General features: G+C 30.8%; 1 protein-coding gene across 1 annotated transcript in view; it reads right to left on the bottom strand.

Annotated features, from left to right (window-relative positions):
- LOC119684205 (neuroligin-3) overlaps nucleotides 1-24,916 on the bottom strand; it is a gene marked incomplete at its 5' end in the record, with an annotated part of 148,770 nt that overhangs the window by 54,063 nt on the left and 69,791 nt on the right. Inside the window, 2 exon segments of the mRNA XM_038098196.1 lie at nucleotides 87-1,184; nucleotides 20,150-20,413. Coding sequence (XP_037954124.1) covers nucleotides 87-1,184; nucleotides 20,150-20,413 — 1,362 coding nt within the window.

Here is a 24,916-nt window from a genome sequence, read left to right as displayed (position 1 = left end):
TCACTAACGAAGTACAAATACAAACACAAATACAAACAGTGAAATAGATACAAATTGAAACAGAAAAGTAAATAAGAGAAACTCACCTGAAGATAGATTATGACGGGATGACATCGATAGATTTCTTGGCAGAGTCATGCAATCACCTGCGCTTGTTATGTTGCTAGACGAAAGCATATTGCCACGACTGTCGATTAGAGCTGCACTTATGCTGCTACCACTGGTGTTATTAACACCGCCACCACCGCCGCCACCTGGGTTACGGCCGTAGTTCATGGAGTTGGTGTGATGGAGCGTGCCTGCCTTTGGCAATGTCATCATGCCTGCATTATAGCTGACAGAAACGTTGGCTGAGCTGCCAATTGCTGTGTTGGCACGATTAAATGTTTGCGTGTTACCAATGACACCGCTCATGCCTTTTATTTGCATATGTTCACGTTGTGCATTGGCTGATTGTTGTTGTTGCTGCTGCTGTTGATGGTGGTGGTGCTGCTGCTGTTGTTGTTGCTGTTGTTTTGTAGATGTACTGTAAATAACACTACCCATACCGCCCGAGCCCAACATACCCGTAGCTACATCTGCACCACTGACCGCATTGGCTGTGGAAACTTGTTTGCCCTGCATGCCACCACCACCACCACCACATAAGTTTACAGTGCTACTCGAATTACCTGCTCCAGCATTGCCGGTATTCGGGTTTGTTGATTGTGTCAGTTGCATAGCAGTATTGGCGCATATATGTGGTGGCGGTGGTTTCACATCGCTTGCAGTTAGCAGTATGGCACCTTGATCCCCGTGATTTTCAACATCGACAATGACATTTGCACTCTGCGAATGTCCCATGTGATAGTGCGCATGTTTGATGGGATCGGGCGGATATGGCACTTGCTGATGCATATTACGTTGCTGATATTGCTTTTGCAAGGACTTGACTTCCAGTCGTGTCTTATCACGCTGATAATAAACGCCGGCAAAAATTAACACGTTCAGTATTAGCAAACTGCAACCTATGGCAATGGTCACACTTAATGCCGTCGAGTAAGCAGCATAGCCTGCCGCCTCAAAACCAGATGCCAATGTGTCCGTTGTAGCATTTGCGAGTGTGGTGGGTGCAAACACTCCTCCCGTATAATTCCCACCGACGGGTATGCAAGTGGTGAACATGTTGGGCTCCATAGTTGTCACTGAAAGTAAAAAAAGAGAAAATGTAATAAGAAAAAGGATAAAAAGGATAGAAGTGGAAAAAAGCGCAAATACAAGCAGGAGAATTGTAATGTAACTTGACAGTCATTTGAAATGAATGCATTAATATTTTCTGGTTTGTGCTACCTCAGCTGCACTCCCTGTAGCATGAAGGTACCAAGGTGTAAGGTAAGTGAGTAGTGAGTCAGCCAGGAAGACAGTACTTTGCTTGTCTTCTGCATAAGTAGTTATCCTTTTCGTTGCTGTGCTTTCACCTTCTGTTTTTTATTATTGTTTTGTTAAAACTTTTTTTTGCTTATTATGTAAAATTTTTGTTGGAGTTATTTTTTTTTAAATTTGTGCACTTAACTTTATTTCTGTTCAATGGTTTTTTTCTTTTTCCATTTCATTTGCAATGCAAAGTAAAATTTTATTTTAAAATGTTTTATTTTGCGACTATTTTTGCTATTTTTTTGTATTTATACAAATTTTGGAAAAGTGTTGAAACAAAAGTGCAATAATGCGCTGAGTGGGTCTGAAACCTCTTGTAGCAAGTGGATTTTACATGCTTAAGGTGTATCCTTACTTATCTATGTCTACACATTCTAATGGCAGGGATGTGAGAAGTAATGTATTTCGCCTGCTCATAAAAAGTTATGCTTGTATTCTTAGTGCTACTTGCTCACAGATACAGCTTTAGATACAGATACAAGTAAGCGAAAGGAAGAAGCAGTTAAATGGTTTTCCGTTTTCTTTTGATCCTTAATAACAATTTCTGGTATTTGCTAACGGAGAAAGGATTTGTGTAGTTTTTGTTTGTCTGCCTGTTAAGGTTGCCTTTAAATTTCAATTCTTATGTGTACAATACAATTTTTATACTATGTATTATACGATTCTGACAATTGTATTTACAGTTGGAATATGAAACATAAACAGAAACAACGTAGGCTTCCAATAGATTGATGTGGGACTGCATGCATTGAATGCAAATTTATGATGCGCTAGTATTCACGCTGTATAAATATTTTTATGCAAAAGCCAAAACCACAAAAGCATTTGAAATAAAGTAAAAAATATATTGGATTTTGAGTTTCATACGTGCCTTCTTTATTCTAACTTACTGTATTTGATCACTTTTTCTATCACGCTTCAGAGCAATTTATCAGTTAGGAATTTTTCATTTTATTAATATGTAATATATTTTGAAGATTTTGGAAAGTTAAAAACTCTACTCTTAAAAAGCATTCTATTGAACCCTTGTCAGGCGCATAACTAACCCGGCAATAAATAAGTCAGTTTAATAAAATCAGGTGAATCGTATGTGTCAACACAAGAGCCATTCATTGCCCCATAGGCCACTTCATTATTCACATGTATTTCATATCTAAATTTTTTCCTTCATAGGCGTAGTAATATTATACAGTTAAACAGGGTGGTAGCCTCTTACGGCACTTTTATTTATATTAACATTACACTACGCCATTTGCGGAGGTACTGGTATTATAATAAAAAAAAGACAAACACTATTGTTTAGAAGACTTCAGTAAAGTTTATCTGCAATCAACTGTTATTCGATTTGATGAATATGGAGAAAATGTCGTAATAGCTGCAATATATTGTCTACCCAACCACAATGTAGAAGTTCAAGACTTCCAAAACTTTTTTAAAACACTCGGTAAATTTCTAGTTGCAGGCGATTTTAATGCCAAGCACACATTCTGGGGTTCAAGACTAATAACACCAAGAGGACGGAAAGTTCTAGCAGTTGTGAAAAGTGAAGATCTTGATGTCATTTCAACTGGACAGCCAACTTACTAGCCTTCTGTTCGATAAAAAGTTCCAGATCTTACTGACTTTGGCCTCAGCAAAAAAATTTAACTATTAACAATCACCGCATTTCCATCAGTTGAACTGTCATCAGACCACTCACCAACAATAATAACAGTACAATATCAACAGAATAGAACTATCCAAACGCAAAGTTTAACGAAATATATAAATTGGTTAAAATTTCGTAAATATCTCTCTTGCCATATACCACAATATACTTCGTTAAAAGAGAGTAATGAAATTGATGCTAGTGTTAACAAATTTTCTAAAGTAATCTCAACGGGTGCGGAAGTAGCTTCGATAAGAACTGAAAAAACAACCCAAAAAATTGGTGTGACAAAAACAATAGAGGCATTTTAACAACGGAAGAGGAAAGCTAGAAGACTATGGCAACGACTTAGATCCCCAAAACATAAAGTTCTACTTGCTAAATGTACTAATGAACTCAAATATGCACTAGCGGAAAGACATCAAAAATCCCTAGACAATTTTCTATACAAATTGGCACCTAATCAACAAACTGACTATTCACTTTGGAAGGCAACAAAGTACTTCAAACAGCCTATCCAGCATGAATCTTCTCTCAGACTACAAAATGGTGATTGGGCACGAAGTGACTCTGAGAAAGGTTGTAAAACATTTGAAAAATGTATTTACTCCAAATGATGCTTCAAATAACGCCTCTTTACCAATAACAAACCTATATCCCTCCAGCAGTCCGCTTATCTTTAAACTAGAAAATATCACTAAAATTATAAAAGATCTCAATGCGAAAAAGGCAGCAGGACTTGATAAAATCACAATTGCAATGGTGAAACAGTTACCATAATGTGCCATTTTACATTTAGCATTTATATAACGCTATCTTACGGACAGGTTATTATCCCAAACTTTGGAAAATGTCACAAATAACAATGATACCTAAAGCTGGGAAGGACAAAATCAAAGTAGAATCTTACAGAATAATTAGCGTCCTTTCAGTGTTATCAAAAATATTTGAAAAGCTGCTAATATAATTCTCAGCTCACGAAATAATTCCGGAACATCAATTCGGCTTCAGAGCTAAACATAGTACAATTGAACAAATGCATCGTATTGTATCATTCGTTAGAAACTCATTTCAAAATAAACAATACTGCATTTCTATATTTATAGATGTAGCCCAAGCGTTTGATAAAGTATGCACGAAGTCTTAATACATTACAACACCTCATGCCAGCTAACACACTCAACTTTTATTAAAAAACTACTTAAGTAAAAGAAGTTTTAGTTTAAGATATAAAGACTTTGTTTCAGAACCTTGTCCTATCAAAGCAGCAGTTCCTCAAGGAAGTGTAATAGGCCCGCTATTATACCTACTGTATATAAGTGATATGCCAACTTCAAAAAACACAACAACAACAACTGCAACATTTGCTGATGATACAGCAATACTAAGTGCATACAAAAACCGCAATCGCACAACGCATGCTTCAAGACCATGTTCACCAACTCGAGCAATGGTTATCAGTATGGCGTATCAAAGTCAATGAACAAAAATGTACCCATGTAACATTTGCTCTAAGCCCAGGAAACTGTCCCAATATTACTATAAATGAGCAAAAAGTACCTTCGAGCGACTATGTAAAATATTAAGGGATACATCTAGATAGACGTTTAATTTGGAATAATCACATAGAGGCTAAAAAGACACAAATAAATATAAAATTAAGTTCATTGCATTGGCTTATGGGCACGACATCTAAGCTACCACTTGAATACAAAATTCTGCTAAACAAGTAGATAATAAAACCTATATGGAGATACGGAATTCAACTGTGGGGAACAGCGATGCCATCAAATATTGAAAAACTGCAAAGGCTGCAATCTAAAACTCTAGGAATGATGAAAAATGCTAACCTTCATAGAGATTTGAGCGTGCCAACAGTAATAGAAGAAGCTGCTCGGTGTAGCCGTCAGCACCTCTTAAAGTTAGAAGATCATCCTAACCAATCAGCTTTCATGCTGCTACTGAACAAAGGCCACAGACGTCTATAAAAGAAGGACACCATCAACATCTGTTAACTTTCTAAATTTTTATTTGATTTAAAATATTATAAATTTATTTAATTGAATTGAATGTATTTTTTTTTAATTGAATTTTAATTTTAACTTAATTTTAGTTTTTAATTTTAGTTCTAATTTGAATTTTAATTTTAATTTTCAATCTTATCTTATTATAAATAATTCAATGTCTGTCTAAATACTTTTTTCCAAAGCAATGGCTTAGGGAAAAAAATAAATTTAGTTTTAAGATTTGATCCATTTATTGTCAGTTTCGTTTTTAGAAAGATTCAATAAATGATTTATTAATTTAAAAAAAAAAAAAAAAAAAAAAAAATTACGTCATTCACTCCCTTGAACATTTCGGCAATATTATAAAAACGACGTACCAGATCTGTGCGAATGTAGACGATATTGCAGTCATTGCAAAGAGCGAAAGGGATCTATCAAATGTCTTCAAGAAGTTAGACGAAAGCACTTAAAAGGTTGGTCTGAGAATAAATGAAAGTAAATCGAAATATCTCAAGCTAATGAGAAGGAACGACAGTATTGACACGCAACACAGCAATTGGTGAATACAATTTTGAGATTGTTAGCAACTTTACCTACCTTGGTGCGGTAATTAACAACAACGCAATAAGAGCTTCATTGTGACGCTCTGGAGCAATCTTCTAAGGCGTGCACACAGATGATAGTCGCTAAGAGCCAGATCTGAAAAGTACGGTATATGTGGAGGCACTTTAAAGTGCAATTTATGAGATTTGTGCTCGGATCGTTAAATAAAGAAAAGTAATTTATATTTGGCTAAAGAAATATAGTATACGGAATCCTCGTCGAACTGCTGTTTTCATCTCATTGTGAGTAAAAGCGCTACCTTACCTATTGCACCGCCAAATGTTCTTACAATGTAACACTATTCTAATCGCGAAATTGCATTATTTTCAAATTAGGGAAATAGAATCACTACAATCACTATATATCATCTACTAAACTTCAAATTGTTGTGAAATTTTGACACATACCGTTTGAAAGCTATTTCTTTCTAAAACGTATATCAATTTGTTAATAGTGGCGTAATTTATATGCCATCCACAAGTATTCTGCAAAAAGTAATAGAAGAATTACATGAAAAGCTCTTCTGGCTAAAATTAGATCTTAAAAGTTACGAAGGATTTTTCCATGTGAAGAGAGAACAATTCTTACTGATATCATTACATTGTTTAATGCATCGCTTTTAAGATCGATATGCCACAAGTGTGGGTATTACAAACAATGATTATTATGAAGCTGTGGTTATGAGAAGAAAGTATCAATTGTCTTTTCTGTTCTTGGAGATCACATAACAAATAGTGACTCCAAATATGTCATAAAATATAAATTGTATAAATTGAAAATGTAGCTGTATCTGTAACAATGTTACTATAATTTGTAACATTAACAAGATTGTTAAATACGACCCAATAATTTGATTAGAGGTCTTATTACAACCATGTGTAACACAACAGATAGATTTCCAAATAAAGAAACTTAATAATTACAAATTAACAATTTCTACCCCATATTACTTTTGAAATAGGCTAAATGTACACGTATTACTAGGGCAATGATATTACACGAGGATGCGATCTATAAACTACTTTGTAATGCCAATTGTAAGCTTACAAGATATTAGTATATTAAAAAAGAATATAATTTTTTAACACATAACTCAGCTCTCAGTTTTATCTACATTTTAATGTGAATGAAATAGAACTTATTTACACAAAACAAATTTAATTCTGTTCTAATTCTGCCATTTACATACCTGCTTTCTGATGCTCACATATTTTCGAGAGAACAAAAGTATCTGAAAGTCATAATGATCCTGCCTTTACAAATTCGCATCAAAAGTACAGAATTTGTTTTTTGAAATGAAAACTGAAAACAAAATTGAAGTTCACAAGAATTCCAAAAATATGCATTTAATTAGTAAAACAACAAAAGCCACAAAATCAAGATTATTGGTTTACGAGTCGACTGTATTGCAGTGAGGATTTATATGTAGGACGAGCATTGTTGGCCCTTCAAATGCTCTGTCAGTTGCCAGTCCTCTGTATGCAGAATGAGTGTGTGGCATGGCATGGTATGGTATGAGGGTAGAATTTAGATGCAGAAAATATCTAACCGAATGCAAATGAAAAACTTAGTTTAACTGAAATTTTACTGCAAGGTCGTCATTTGCCGAATACTTTAGCTGCAGCTGACATCTGCTGAAGTATACTATACTATCATTCAGAGATTGTTATTGTTAAAGCCAGTATTGTTCTTGCGATTGTTGTTGTTGTTGTTGTTGTTGGTATTGTAATTTGCTCTAAATTAATGTTGTTTCTGTTGTCTTCCACATGAAATGATTTTTTAATCTCACAATTTTATTTAAATGAGGTTATTTCTTTTGCCATTTCAATTTTAAATTGCTTTAGCGCAAATTTGCTATTCCAAACTTAAAATTAGTATGTAACCAACTGTGCTTAGATTTGACTAACCCAGCAAATTGCACATTCAAAAGAATTTTGCATTTTTCTCTCCTAATGAACTTTTTTATTTGTTGTTTCCATTTAAGTTAATGTTATTTAAGACATTAATTCTAAAGGTTAAATGTATTTGGTGGAAAATTATAGAATTCCGTTTATATGTATATGTAGAATTCAAACGATTTGCATATGCTCTGCTTAAATACGCAGAAAAATTTACATTTGCATATATAGAATTAAATAATAATAGAATTAATATAAAATTAACGATAATTTTAAAACGATAATGACTTCTTTTATAGTATTATTCGGAAAACGATATTTTAAAATAAATAGAAATGGATAGAGATAAACTCTGAGTACTGAAAAGAAACTCAGAAAAAGAAACATAGAAAATATGTAATCAATTCTAGAAAAATAATGAAATCGGGCTTAGAGAAACACTCTAATGCGATTAAGGGGCACAACAGATCTTTTAGGTCGCAGTGCACGATTCCTTCTTTTCAGTTATAGAAAATTAAATAACTGTGAAGGAGATATGTTAGCTCTTATTAACTATATTTATCAACTTGTATTCTAAATCAAATTTAACACATATTATCGTCTATATTTAAGCTACGTGAATATAGATTTTGCATATAGAATGACTAAATCCATTATGATAGCTCTTATAAACTATATTTATCAACTTGTATTCTAAGGACGTGTGCGAGTTAGGCTAAGTTGATGCTAAACCAAATAGGAGATTTTTTGGGATTTTTTTCACTGCACACATTTAGCCATTTATCAACACGTATCGCCACATCACTACATTATCGGTACAAATTAGAATTTCCCTTATTTAGAACACAATTTAGCCTAACTCGCACACGTTCTAAATCAAATTTAACACATATTATTGTATATATTTAAGATATATGAATATAGATTTTAAATAATAGAACAACTGAATCAGTTGACATTGTTCAATAGTTAACCTGCAAAAGTTAATTTTTGGATCAGAGTTTTCCTCAATCTTTTAACTATATAACGAACGTAATTTATTATTTTTACTAGATTTTACTTAAAAACATTTTCATCTATCGTTTGTGTTACTATTGATATGCCGTAGAAAATAATTGTATGTTGTGTTTATAAATTCGTATCATTTAAAGCATTAATATTTATTTATATAAATATATATCTTCATCAGATTTCAGTTATTTTAAGCACAACTTTTTATAGATGTTAGATGAATAGATGAAGTAATGGCAAATATTTTTTTAAAAGTTCTAACACATTTATGTATAGTTCGAATCTGAAACATTTCTGTTTGTGAACTCTCAAGCACTCTTTTTTAAGGCTTTGTATATACAAATAAAGAGAGTTCTGTTTCTTGTTTTAAATCTAATCAACACTATTTCATAGTTTGAGATCCAAGAGCTAGATTTGTACTTATATTAAATGTTTGCAGTTATAACAAATACAAAAAAATCAGTAACATTGAAAACAGACAATGTGGTTCGTTCAGTTAGAGATTGCTTGATACACCCAAAAAATTTGATAAATCCGAATTTAAATTTTACGACAACCTAATTTTATTTGCCCTTCGTTTTTGTTTTAAAGCTGCATAGATAAAACTATGAACTTTGAGTTAAGGTCGAATTCAAAGTCGAATCACAAAAAAAAATGAATTCACTATGTTTTAAGGGCAGTTTAAGAAACACTATATCAAAACTGAATGTTTTGCATAATAAATTAAGAAAGTTCTGTAACTTCGCTAAAGACCGGCTTTTTTTTCATGTTCTGGCTCATATTTATATTCAGTGTCATGAAAAAATTATAACTAATTTTCTCAGTTCTTTCAATTAAGTTAAGTTAATATCTGTGAAGTTATTAATATCTGTGAAATCAATTAGTTTGTCAAAACTTATTATAAAAAGCTATTAAAATTATTCGGGGAAGACGATTTACACAGACTGATTTCATTATATAAATTAATTTTTTTATTTTAAGTATTTATTAATTAAAATTTATTAAATTTTGTTTTATAAATGTACTTATGTTTAAAATTGTACTGCCATTAAATCTTGCACAATTCACGGGTTTAATTTATTAAAGAATTCGTAAATTTCCGTACTGCGTGTCTTTGAGGTAAAAATTTATTATTTACGTTATTTTGTCAAATACTCTTTTTTTGTTGTAAAATTCAAAATCAAGTTATAATCTATAAGAATCATGTATGGTAGCGACGGCAGCAGTAACACCGTTTGTTGTTGCTGTGTTTGTTGCGTAAATATTTGATAGGCAACTACTATTGTAGTTGTTGTTGTTATAGTTATTATTACTGTAGTAACATTATTCCATATATCCAAAATCCATAGGTTTTGTTTTTAAGTTAACATTTATTTAACAAATTTATTATTTACAGTTAATTTATAATGTAAAATGTATATTATTTGTTTTTATATAATGTTTGCAAAGTAATAAAAAACACAATTAAATATTTTTAATTTCAATAATATAAGGTTTACTTTTATAATATAACTTCATTAATCTTAATTTTATATTGTAAAAAATTCAAATTCGCACTGACGGTAAATCTAATTTTTTGCTATGCAAAACTGTATGCTTTACCATACATGTGCTCACTTCACTCGTGTTTTTTCTACTCCCAGTTCTTTCTTCAAACTAAAAGTAACTGGGCATAGTTTAACACCCTACATACTTGATGAGACTGGCATCTCAACTTCGTTAGATGTTAACTACTCTCCCTCTTTAAAAACAGACGTCCCGACTGTTTGTAACATTTCATCTTCCATACATTTTCCATATTCTTGTAGCTTATACTTCCAAATTTCTATAATTACCACCAAGAATTTCCTTAAAGCTAATAATAACATAAACATTATAACTTACATCTATTTAACTTATTACCTACATTATTTTTAACAAAAATTAACAAAACGGAAAAACAAAAAAAACAATATTCTTTGATTTAAATTAATTATAAATAAACATATTTCTTATTATCTAAAATTTATAAAATATATAAAATTTCATAAAACAATTATACTCCAAAAAAAAAACAAAACTTTAACGAATATTATCCTTATGAATAATTCTATTTTCAATTTGGACTGTTGTACCAAAATCTCTTTGAACTTCCTTTTCAGCATAAACTTTACTAAATTTATTACCCAATCGTTTATTAATTTTAACAAATACTTTATCCCCTGGCTCATATGTCCGACTACATCTACCTTTATTATGAAACTTCAAATCAGCTACCTGTTTCTTAATTAATTTCGTTTTAACACCTTTCATAATTTCTTCTGATTTAAAATGAAAAACATCAACAGGCTTTTGGTTTATTGTAGTATGAATAGTATTATTATATTTTAAAACAGCAATTAATACCAGATCAATAGTATCATTTATAAAACACTCTAATTTCAAACAACGAGCTATTTCAGTAAGTCTACTATGAAACCGCTCCACCTGACCATTCGAAGTACTATGCATAGGTGGTATCGCATAAATATCTGCTCCATAAAAAATTTTTAACTAAAGTTTTAATTGTTTCTGAATTTAAAGATTTCTCATTATCACAAACAATTACCTTAGTATTACTAAAAATATTCAAAATTTCCTGTAACGCAGGCTTTACATCCACTATTGACCTAGAAGAAATTGACCTAACTATAGCAAATTTTGAAAATTCATCAATGCAGGTCAAAAAGAATTTTCTAAAAACGTAGACTTTTCACTTGAAACTCGCATATTTGCATTATAAATCTTCCCTAAGACTCTTTCTATATCATCTAAATGTTTCTGCTCTGAGTCAGAAAATATGATGATGTCATCAATGTAAACATGACAGCACCTACCTATCTCTTCACGTAATATATCATCTATAGCACGCTGAAATATACTTGGTGCATTTTTTAAACCAACCGCTTTACAAGTTCATCAACGTTCATCAAACCACGTTGGGCGCCAATTAATTTTTTTATTTTAAGTATTTATTAATTAAAATTTATTAAATTTTGTTTTATAAATGTACTTATGTTTAAAATTGTACTGCCATTAAATCTTGCACAATTCACGGGTTTAATTTATTAAAGAATTCGTAAATTTCCGTACTGCGTGTCTTTGAGGTAAAAATTTATTATTTACGTTATTTTGTCAAATACTCTTTTTTTGTTGTAAAATTCAAAATCAAGTTATAATCTATAAGAATCATGTATGGTAGCGACGGCAGCAGTAACACCGTTTGTTGTTGCTGTGTTTGTTGCGTAAATATTTGATAGGCAACTACTATTGTAGTTGTTGTTGTTATAGTTATTATTACTGTAGTAACATTATTCCATATATCCAAAATCCATAGGTTTTGTTTTTAAGTTAACATTTATTTAACAAATTTATTATTTACAGTTAATTTATAATGTAAAATGTATATTATTTGTTTTTATATAATGTTTGCAAAGTAATAAAAAACACAATTAAATATTTTTAATTTCAATAATATAAGGTTTACTTTTATAATATAACTTCATTAATCTTAATTTTATATTGTAAAAAATTCAAATTCGCACTGACGGTAAATCTAATTTTTTGCTATGCAAAACTGTATGCTTTACCATACATGTGCTCACTTCACTCGTGTTTTTTCTACTCCCAGTTCTTTCTTCAAACTAAAAGTAACTGGGCATAGTTTAACACCCTACATACTTGATGAGACTGGCATCTCAACTTCGTTAGATGTTAACTTATATACTATGCTGCCTTTGTTAAACTACTTGATCTTCCAGATACGATCAGATTGTTGACGATCCGATAAGTTTACCTTTGTTATTTGCGAAATATCACTGATAAAACGATCACTTAAAAAGTGGCTTGTACAAATCTAACAAACGTATAAAATTGGGCTAATCATCTAGTAACGCCGACATATGTTAAAAACTTGTCGAGAATGCGCTCATTTGTTTAAATTTAAATTAATTAATAGCAAAACTCTGGAAATTTCAGCAAGGCTTTAAACAAGTTCTTTCTTGTTGTACTTAAAAGCATTTAAAAAATGGTCAAATTAAAAAAAGAAAAAAATAGGAGTATTTAAGAAAAACTCAAATATAATTTTTTTTACTTTCCAATTGCAATGTAAACCGAAGTCTAACTTCTTCTTCTTCTGCTATTGTCTTTGCGGTTGACCAACTTTGTCTCGTCCTTTGTCTCTTAATCACACTTTGTGTATGTCAAGAAAGGAAAAAATTGTTGGATATTAAATGAAGGACAACTTGTGGCAAGTAAATTTGGTTAGAAAATTGCGAAAAGATAAGTTTTCGCTGCGTTTACATTGCCACCCTCGAACTGCCAGGGTTGAGTTTTTAGTTGAAGCGGTTTGATAAGTTCCTGCAGTTGGGTTGTGTGCGTAGCTTTAAACTAAATTTTTCCGAAACAAAAAAAGGTAAAGAATTTAAAAAAAATATAAAATTTTAAAAATTTACTAAACTGCAGCACAATGAAAAAAAGTTTTGCTCAGTTAATGAACATTTATTTTTAATTTCAATTTTCTTCTGCGTCACAGATCTTTTATTTATTTTCGAAATACTTTCCAAAAGTTAAATTTGCTTTTGCTTTCTAAGGTTGGTTGACATTTTGGTTAGAAGTTAGAAGTTTTTAACTGACTGCAACTTCATTTCGTTCGTAAATTTTTACATTAATTGAGCTTGCAAAATTTATTAAATTAAAAATTTTAATGTAGAACGTGCCGACATCAAAACTTTCTTTGCACAAAACTATAGTGCAAACATTGAGTCACTTTGTTGCTATTAATATACAAAGTTAAACAAGAAAACTTAATAAAACTAAAAGATACATTATATATCTTACAGTTGTGACAGTTAAAAACTTATGCCATTCTATGCATACCAAGTTCATGTTGAATGCCATAGGAATATAAATCGGCTGAGTATTTATAGCTGCAGCAGGAGCAGCACAGAATTGGGCTTGGAAAAATTACTTTGTATACTGATTTTATATTTTCAAGATGTAAAAATAAATTTCCATAAATAAAGTATTTAACAAATATTTGTTAATTCCATATTTTATTTAGCGTAGGTAATGATCTACAAGTATTTATATTAAGTTATTATTATTTATAATGTTGTTTCTTTTTAAATAGGAAAACTGCTTACTTTGATTTAATATTAAATAAACTGAAATTATAAAAGTTGTTAATTCGTTAGTCTTCTAAATAATTATAGAGATCTTTGTTGGGTTGGTAATCATTCATCATATAATCAAGTTACAGTTTTCGGGAAGATGAATGCAATGTTTTATATAGTTCATTGGTGCCACGCTAATGCTATTGTCTAAACTTGAAATCTATAATAAACAAAAGGACTGTATCCGTTAGAGAATAAAGTATTATTCGGAATTATGGCATACGTGTTTTACTTAATTTATTCACGATTATAAAAATTATACATTTAGAGGCTAGACTGTACCCTATAAGGAATGAAGTGTTATTCGGAATTATGACACTCGTTTTTTACTTAATTTATTCACGATTATAAAAATTATACATTTAGATGCTAGACTGTACCCTATAAAGAATAAAGTATTATTCGGAATTATGGCACTCGTTTTTTACTTAATTTATTCACGATTATAAAAATTATACATTTGGATGCTTAAGTTATTTCCAGTGCTAACAAAAAATTATCTGATATCAACAACATTAATTCTCAAATAATTTCCTTAACATGCATTGGTTTATATTTGATTACAATCTTAATTTGATAAATATACTGATAAAAGAAAAAGGAAGGGTGCTATTTTCGAAATTTTAGAAAAGCGGTCCTATTCTAATCTAATCTAAAAACGAATCATATCCACATGAACTGAATGAAATGAAGTGCTAAAAAATTGTGTTGTTTGAATAGAGGTATAATACAAATATGTTACAGTATAAGAGGTATAGAGACATAATATAATAAAATATAGGAGAGTAGTATGTCCCAAAACAATTGGTTGAACATATTATGGGACACCATGGGTTCCGTAGGAATATAATATTTTAGAGATATAGTTTTCCTTAACGTTCCTTTCGATTTGATTTGGTGACTTAATAATTAACTTAAATTTCAGAAATATTTTAGACCAATTCAATACAATAAAAAATATCTTATTAAAACGGCTGAATTTATAATAGAAACTGCAGAATAAAACGGCCTATCAGCGTTGTAACAGTAATAAAATTTTAAGAGTGCTTAAGCTTGGAGTTTTCGGTAGAAGCTGTAAGGACTCTTTAAATGAAGGAAGAAGTGACTTCATAAGGACGAAATATGCTTACACTATGCTGAATCTATGATTGTATAAAAATTACAAAGAAAAATTACAAAATATCATATCGGATATTATTATTATTAAAATTTTATAGGATTACTTTTGATCGAAGCTTTAATATATGTTAACTAAAATCAAAACTCTAAAAATACTTTTCATTCTACCTAAAATTATGGACGTGAATTATAAACAATTACTTACGTAACAATAAATATATAATGAATACAATGAAAAAAAGGAACAATTGCGGACACATTATCATGAATATAGTTATTATGAATATAAAAATACAATATTCATGCTTATGTATTTGCAGTACATAAGCAAATATTTGTATATATAACTGCTTAAACACATAAGATTGTCATGCATTAAATTGTGAATTGGAAAAATGAAATTTGGAAAACTAAACTAACCCAAGCGAACTCAAATCATCAAGGCGAACTAAGAAAGTAAGAAAAGAAAAGCCGTATCCACTTTGCACAAACACTCTGACCAACTTATGGAATCTTTACACATCGGCAAGCAATCAAACCCAATATCTGGTAAGCTTAATCATACACACAAACCGCACATGTTCAATTACAACATTACAACATTACAACATAAAATGTCTGTAAAGTTTTTGCAAATTCATTTCGACAACAAAATTCTCAAAACCCGAAACCCTTTTTGCGTTGCCGCATGTCGTCATCTTCCTTCCATGACCAATAAATTTTTCCATATGCTGCTGCCCTTCATACTGTTTCACATAAGTGTACAGTTTCCGTTTAAAATAGTTCTTCCACATAGTGCCTATGTGGATTACTTGTGGACTAACTTGCCCTTGGTGTTCAAATCCATTCTTGCTTTTTTTTGCTTTACTGCTTTGCGATCAGAGCAAAGGAATCATCACAAGGCATCAGAGCATGTTGCAAGTTTTTGTTTGCTTCAATTGTGGTCAGAAGATATGCAGACCAATTCAGTTGGCATTTTTCCATTATTTGTTCTATCAGATTTTGTAACTAAAATATTTTTGTTCTGTACGTCCTGATTCATTTGAACTTCTTCAGGTTTTTGAACATTTCAAAAGTGCAGTCTGATGAAAAATAAATTAAAAACGAAATGTTATAAAATATAAATAATGAAATAAAAGTTCAAAAAATAAATATATTTAAGCTTTCAATCCTAACTCATTCAAAATTTGTGCAGTATTTGCTGAGTTCAAATTGTCAACGATTCTTTGCCACCTCCTACCACTCCGCACCTCATTGTCAGTTTGGTCGGCAAATGGTTTTGTTGAGATACTTTTCAAGCTAAAAATGTTGTGCTTTCGTTTTAACTCTGAAATATTTGTTAGCTTAATTTTCTGTAAATAAATGCATTGATTTGCAATTGTCATCATTCCTTAATTTTGATTTTTCAATATAGTGGAGTAACTGCAAAACAGTGGGCAGGGGCAGTGTGAGAGGAGCAAACTGAAAAGCATTATTTGAATTTATTTTGTGGTCAGCAAAATTATTTAAAAAATTTTTGAGGGTAAAATTTCAAAAATTTTATTTTCTATGTTGAGCTCTGCAAATATTTTGCTGAAAAGGCAATTTTAGGTCAAACAGAAATTGTAATAGAAAAAGTGTGGCATTCTGACATTGTTGGATTTAAGGATTTGGAAAATGTTTGCAATATCATACAGCTTAACATACAATGGATACTTTTTGCTCTCCTGCAACTGCAAAATTTACTGCTTTTTTAATGAAAAAAATGAAATATTTCATTTAATATATTCAATAAATAAATTGTGGCTTTAACTACATAATATATTTGTTTGCTTAGTTTTATTATTTAATTAATATTTTTAATAAACTTTTAATATGTACGAAGTACGAAGTGTATGTACTAACAGAAAAACAAATTCCAGAACTACCGTTTTGTAAGAAGGCATTATTTTGGAAGTATACCGTCTAATTTAACTCCTACACGCTTCCTATTTGGTGCTTTAACTAATTGCAAAACATATATATATTGCTCAATTTATCTCACTCAATCTATACGAATTAGTCCTTTTTATTACTAAAATTCGCAAGACTTGCAAGCGATGACGCAAACGAAATACTAAAATTATTAATTGCGTACTTCTTACAATCGCTGCGAATGATTTTTCCATCAATTAAATATATTTGATCGCTAGTACCGATGCCATGTCTTCTAGCGCAATGCTAGTCCCGTTGATCATAATTATACAACCCTTAGTCTTCATTTCCGACTGTACACCATCGCTCGAAATAAAGAACGTTTTCGGCTTTGAAATCATGTGCTCGACTGAGATGGTAAAAGAGAAAACCTAGGAGAAAACAGGGAGTAAAAGAAACTATGAAACATATAATAAAGAAAAGGGAGGGAAATGGAAAAAAATATAAAATAATGAGAAAGAAAAATTTTCATACCTAATTATCCTATGACATGAATATACCTGTTGTCTTTTGGTGGTTGTTGTATATATATATATAGGTTTGGCATGTTTGCTATTACAAGTTTGATTGTTTGTTAAGGTTCCTTAATATATGTAAAGTACAAATATTGTCGACCGTTATTTTAAAGGTATATTTCGGTGTTGATATAACTTTATAGTAATAATAGGTATAAAATAATTATATTTTGAATTTATCTATCTTTATTATGATAACTAATCATAGTAACATTTCATAGTAATGGTATTTATTTTAATTTCAAACTCACTATGATTGCTTTTCATGCAAATTAAGATGATGACAAGATCGTTTTTATAGACTAAGGAAATTTATAAACATAACGGAGAGAAAATTTTCGACTTTAAAATACCAATTCAATATTTGAATTTATTTATTGAGTTGGTGGAAGTTAGTGTAATCCTGAAATCAATATAAAATGACATTCACACGAATGCGAGAAATGAGAATAAGGAAACATACAATTTTATAACAACAAAGTTAACTGATTACTATAGCACATAAAGAGAAAACAAAAATCTTCCTTTCAGCAATATTGAAATCTTCTTCCAGCAATATATGGGTCAATATATTTAGAATTGTAGGCTATAAGTTAACACTCGCAGCTTCTCAAATCCGCCCCTGAGCTTAGTTTCATTAACAGCAGAATCATGCGAAAATATTCGATGGGTTGATTGCAGCCAAACGGAACATCTTGTTTGTCCGGAAATGTTCCATTTGGCTTTTGTAGGTCTCAGCTCTACAAATGAAGTTCGTACAGTTTCTTTTGCGCTATTGAAGTAACAATACCTATATAAAATTGTTTTCTTACAATAATCAATAACTTATATTACTTATATATATATAAATAATTTTCTAAATGGTATGTAAATTTGTAAATTATTTGTTACAGATTATTTTTAATAGTATTTTAAGACTGAAGTCTACTAATGAAGTCTACCTGTTGCACCAAAATTTCTACCTACATATACAGTATGACCTCGATTAATGCAACACTCTAATATCGCAACTCCTCGGTTATTGAGATCTCTTAAATTTTTCCTATATTATCTTTGATATTGCAACTTTAAAAATTGACTACAGTAAAAAATGCAATTTTTGCTAATTATTTTCCTCTTTTAAATTCTTAATATTTTTTTGTCGCTTAAGTGTATTTATTTGCTCTCTTATACTCAATCATTAGAATTTGCGAACACACTAACGGTGAATAGGAATATTATGAAATCATGAAATTATTTCAGATGTTCTTTCTCGACAAGAAATGGATGAGTTGGTCAACGAATTTTCTATGGAAAATGTATCTCTTGCTGAACAATTGGACATCTATTCAGACTTGGAAACTGAGGATAGTGTAATCACACTTTATATCAAAAATGACGTGGCAATAAATGCACTTAACACATGCATACAATGGTCTGAGGAAAATTCCAAATCTAAGAGAAAAGTTTTAATACTTAAAGATATAAAAAATGAGGCAGTTGCAATGAATCTTAATTGCAATAAAAAGCAAGCTGAAATAACAAGTAATTATTATAAGTATAATTGCAATTATGTTTTTATAAATTAAAATAAGTAATCATATTATTTTCTAATAAACTTAATGTCTCTTTATTAAATTTAAAACTTTTAGATGCACCAAATAAATTAAATTCGATTATAGCAACACTCTCGTATTCTTTAAGTTACATTAATCGAGGTCATACTGTATATGGTATTTAGAAGTAATGAAGTGTAGATAATTAGAATTTATATTAACATACTGACAGCTAGTTTTGTTTTCATAATTTATGACTTTTGAATATTTTTTATATATTATTTATTATATGTTATATATTTTTGTAGTAATGGAAATATAAGAAATATAAAACTATTAAAGATCAAATCTGAATTTGAATCTGAACAAATATAACCCACACACATAATTGCCCTTATAAACTGTGATTGAAGACAAATTTTAAATATAATTTAAATTAAAACACAATTTCTAAATTTGAAAATGGCCTATGGGAACCTTAAAATAGAATTAAATAATTTATATAAAATAAATAACGAAATAAAAGGAAATTAAGAACAACATAAATTGTTAAAGAACAATCAAAAATATTTTATATTCAAATCTGAAAATGTTCAGAAATCTCCTAACAGATTACGAACCAAATGCACTCAAGATACAAAACCTAGCCTGAACACAGCACAATGACGATGGCAGTGTAGCTCCGCTTTTCTTACCTTCATCATATTTTGTATGACAATTTCAGTAAAAAATTGAAATGTTTAAATAAATAAAATGATTATCATAACTATAGGACAACCAAAAACAACAACAACAACAGCATCACAAATAAACAGACAGACCAATAAAAGTCGACAGATAAACAAAAAAAGCAGAGATGAAACCAAAATATTTATTCTTAATTTTCATACACACATAAACCAATCACACACACACAATACATGAGTAGTTCCACATTTTCTTTGTTTAAATTTCGTATAATATGTACGAGTATGATTCCATCTTGTATCGTACATCCTTAGCATATTTACGTGCATATATCCTTAAGCTAAGTCAGACAGTGACATTTAAAGTTTGAGTAAACATTGTCAAGTGCTGGCATCAGGAGCAGTTTAAACAGCAGTTAAAAGGGTCAGAGTAACTTTTACGTATACTCATATACGTATATTTATGCTATAATGTATGTATGTGTGAATATGTTTGAATATCATATATATATGGTAGTATTCATTTCTGTATTTTATGGTAACTTTCTGCTTGGCTTTTCAAGTACTTACCGCCTAAGATGCCATTCATGTAGGTTGTGCCGTTGGTATGATGAACCTTTTTCATGAGCGTATCATCGATAAGCAGCAGACGTGTTGAGGAAAAGGGATCTGGTTTGACAGGTCCTTCATACAAATCCATGTCATCGTGATTTTTGAATAGATTATGCCGCGCAATCACATCCTCCATGCCAGCGCGATGGAGTTCTGGTATAAGGCGTAACCAAATTGAAAGTTGGTGTGCTCGAAAATGATTTTTAATGCGTGGTTTCATGCCTTCGTCATTCGAAATAAATATGAAAGTAGAAAATTTTAAATCAAATTATTATGCGAATCTATTTAATTATTTTTTAATATATACATATAGCATATATACTTATTAAGTTGAAGTATATGTTTAAAAGTAGTAGACAATAATTTTGTATCTGAATAAAGTTTAAACAGTTTAAACAGTACAGATGAAAAATATCTTTTTTTTTGTTAAAAAATTATTTGAAGTTTGCGAATGAAATCAAATATATATTTCTTTACAAAAAATTTGCAAGGTTATAGTTGAAAAAACCTAGATGTAAAAGTGTAAATACCAGTATGTATCAGCGTTTTAATACATGAGTTTATAAAAGTTAAGTTGAAGATATATTATGGTATTATTGCACAAGCAATTTTGATTATTAGATAATGTAAAAAGTATCATCATACGATTATTTTAGTCGAATATCATCCAAGTATTTAAAAGGCCCAATTTTTTGTGAAAGCGACTGTGTAATTTGTCACTCGTGTAAAAAGTTTTATAAACAATATTGTTTGAAAATGTATGAAATATCTGAGGAAAAACATTATATGATGCTTTATTAGTATGCAAAAGGTAAAACTGTTACAAAAATATGAAGAAAATCCTGTGTGGTATACGGTGAGAACAATTCCGTTTAAGATTTTTCGATGAGAAAGGTACATCTTTCGCTAGTCGGTAAGTTATTACTTGTACCGATGAAATTTATCAGAAGATAGTAGATGCACTAAACTATAACCACATGTCAGTTTGGAATCATTTTAAAAGAGCAGACTATGCAAAGATGTTCGTTGTTTGGATACCACATGAATTAACGCAAAGACATTTTATTGAGCTAATCACCATCAAGTAAATACTGCTGAAACCCAACGAAATCTAAGTGAATTACCAAAGGCGTCAGGATATAGAGTTATTACGAGATTATTCAATGGATTATAATCGATTATGGTCAAATGCCAATGATACTCGGCAAAAAAGCTCATATTGAGTTTTTTAGTACGCTGAGAACATCAATTGCTCTTAAATTCTTCACTAACAACCCATTCAAAGTCAATTAGAGCCTACAACTGAAATACATGTTTCAAGACTTTCAAGAATATATTTGATCTTAAACATCTTTTAGAAATGTTTAGCTACCTAAAACCTTAAAATTTTTGGGAAAGTGTGATGTTATCTACAACCTTTTAGTCCAATTTTAACCCACAAGGGCCTTATTTTAACCTTAAACGACCTTAAAGTGTGATTCAAAGAGATCATAAATTTCGAAAATATAGAGATATATCCTTATACATCAAAGTTACTTTAGGATACCTATTGCAGATTTTGAAAAAACCAGAAATAGTTTCAGGATCCATTGTTTACATAGAGATTTAAGATATAACTATACACATAAAAACTTTAAAACTATAACAAACTTATTAGTGTAGTAATTCTTTAGTTTTAATTTTAAACTTGGCAATCATAAATGTATTAAACATGACAATATGGGACCCAAATAAATTGAATCTACAGCTTATGATTGGCCGGATAGTCACGCCAATCATTTAGGTATAGAGGTCACTGGATTTTGCAGCACATAAGCTATCCCAAGCACGTAAAAAATAACATAAATTGGTAAAGTTTTATTGCAATCGGTTGTGTAGTTAGACGGGCCCATGGGGAGCTAAAGGACAAACAACTAAGGTTCGTAAATTGATTTTTATAGAATACTAGATAACCCGACAAACGTTGTTTTGCCTTATAAATTATTTCTAGTTTCTAGATAAATTCTAGTGTAGACAAAAAGTAACTTACTTATTATAAGTGCGTAAGTATGTGGTATATGCATGAAATAGGCATGGAGCGCTATGAACGAAAAGGAAAATAAAAATAACAAACGCCAAACAATATTATTTTTAAGTTATTATAGTTTATTTATTAAATTATTAATTTAAAATCAATAGATTTGTATGATACCAAGTTCCCTGGCAACAACTGTTGTATCTTCAAATTTAAATTGTCTTGGATTGACTGTAAATAATAATAATGATAATGGGCCAGTAACATTAACCAACAACAGTCGAAGATAAAAGCACTCAGTGTGTCTTGGATTAACTGTAAATAAGCGTTCGATTTAAATAAATTGAGACATGCATCAACTGGTGAAACTTGCTTGCGGGGCATCCATTTTTTTGTTTGAGCCCATGTGAAATAGCGTGGTACTTGTGAATAGAGTATTGTTCTTGCAAAGGCACCAAAATCATCCGTACTATTACACAATTCAAAAAATGCAGTGAGTGTAGATTTAGGTGGATTTGGACCACGATCAATCACTATCTCGTTCGTGAAAAATACACGCTGACCGTTTTCAAGATGGACGGCTAACTGAACAGCTGCTGGATTCCGTTCATGAATTAGAAAACCGAAGACACGCCAAGCAGCTTCATTGGAGCTGATGTACCGACCAATTTGGTAGAGCGTAATTTCACCGTTTTGGAGGAGCATTTACATATGTATTTTCTACTCTAAACACAGCCATATCACTGCCTTTATGGACATACTTATATATTTGATGCTCTTCACAGAACTGCAAAACTAAACATTAATATGAGCATTGTATGTCTTGCTTAGTAGAGGCGAAACCGGCACCACCCGCCATTGTCCCCCATTATCGGGATTTCTTCGACGATATATTGGATATCCGTCAGTATTTGTTACAGTATCATTAGTGAAATCTTTAAAAAAATTTTTAGTACATTTTCCATCTACCATGCAAGGCGAAGACGAAGACGAAGAAACGAAGTGGATGTAAATTTATATCAAAAAAATAAAAAATTTTTTGTTAAAGCAATAAGGATATTTTTGCTGGGTAGGGACTCCCTAATCACTTTAGTGGTATGAAAAATAGATAGTAGCCGATTCTCAGACCTACTGAATACGCAAATAAAATTTGGTAAAAATCGGTAAAGCCGTTTCGGAGGAGTTCGGTAACTAACATTGTGACATGGACATTTTATATATAAGACCGCAAACAGACATCGTTTGGCCTTGTGACTTATTGATGGTCTTTGCAAATGCCAATCTAATGGAAAATTGAACACATTTGAATTAAATTGAATTAAATTAAAATAAAACTTTTTCGTTTCGGAACTTGCCATTCAAAATGGTGGCTTCGATAATGTTTTTCATCAATTTTTTAATTACCAATCGCGTACTATTGCATAGCCGTGGTGGGTTCAAATTCCGAAGTAAAATAATCGGTGATCCAACTTTCAGTCGTAAAATGTGTGGTGGCATGCCTGGCAAATCCAGTGAGTTTAAAAACTTTGCTGGATAGTTTACAACTTCGTTTTTATCACAAACTGTATCGATCGATTTGTATGATATTAAGTCGCCCGGCAATGTCTGTTTTATCTTGAAATTTAATTCATCAACGTCCATGTTTTTTTGCTGCTAATGGCTCTTTCTGCCAGCCACCCATGATTTATGTATTGTATGTGTACATCTGGAAATACGCGGTCAATGAGAGCATTTTGGGAATCAACGATAGTGCAGAAATTAGGTGGCAGTTTTATGAATTCAGTATTTTCATAGACAACAACTTTTCATATCATAGCAAGTTTTCTTTTTCAAAAATATGAAAAAATTTATGTCAAAAAAATAAAAAAATTTTTGTTAAAGCAATAAAGATATTTTTGCTGGATAGGGACACCCTAATCACTTTAGCAGTATGAAAAATAGATAGTAGCCGATTCCCAGACCTACTGAATACGCATATAAAATTTGGTAAAAATCGGTAAAGCCGTTTCGGAGGAGTACGGTAACTAACATTTTGACAATCTTAATTTTATATATAAGATTTAGGATTATTTCCATACAGAAATTATGTTAAATTATATTGCAAGACGCTTGAAAAATTATATTAAAAATTATACTTATGTGTAGATAATTTATACATACCCAAGGGCATTGACGTAAGCCCAACTTATGCGAATTTACAAATGCAATTAAAGCATTAAAGCAGTGCTTATTCTTGTGTGGGTGGGTATATACGAGTATAAGAGTACGTATTTATTTATTTTTTGTCTGGTCTGTAAGTCTAAAAATTCAAGTAAAGTTCAATATTTCATGAATAAGTACATAACACTTCTGCGAGATACACACAATTGGGATGAAATTTGTCTGCAAGAGCTTAAGGAGCAGACATGTAAGGATTTTAGTTATGTACCAGAATATATATATACCTATATACATATACATATATATGTATGTATGCCATATGTCGTTGAATAGATGGATAGTCACGCATCTGAATGTCTTTATAATAATTCAATTTTTGTGTGTTATAAGAGGAATTGTGGAATTGTAGTGGAAATTCGCTTCGCACACCTTTGGCAAATGTCTTGGTCGCTGCTGTTATTTTATGCGCACACAAAAGAGGTGAGGAAATGTGTTATTAATGACACTTGTGTCTGTGTTGTCACATCTGCTTAAGTTCCATAATACCAGGG

The sequence above is a fragment of the Teleopsis dalmanni genome, chromosome 2 (assembly GCF_002237135.1).
Source record: "Teleopsis dalmanni isolate 2A chromosome 2, ASM223713v2, whole genome shotgun sequence".
In the NCBI taxonomy this organism is placed as follows: Eukaryota; Metazoa; Arthropoda; class Insecta; order Diptera; family Diopsidae; genus Teleopsis; species Teleopsis dalmanni.
Note: the sequence above shows the minus strand (reverse complement) of the source record. Positions and strands in the feature narration are given on the sequence as shown.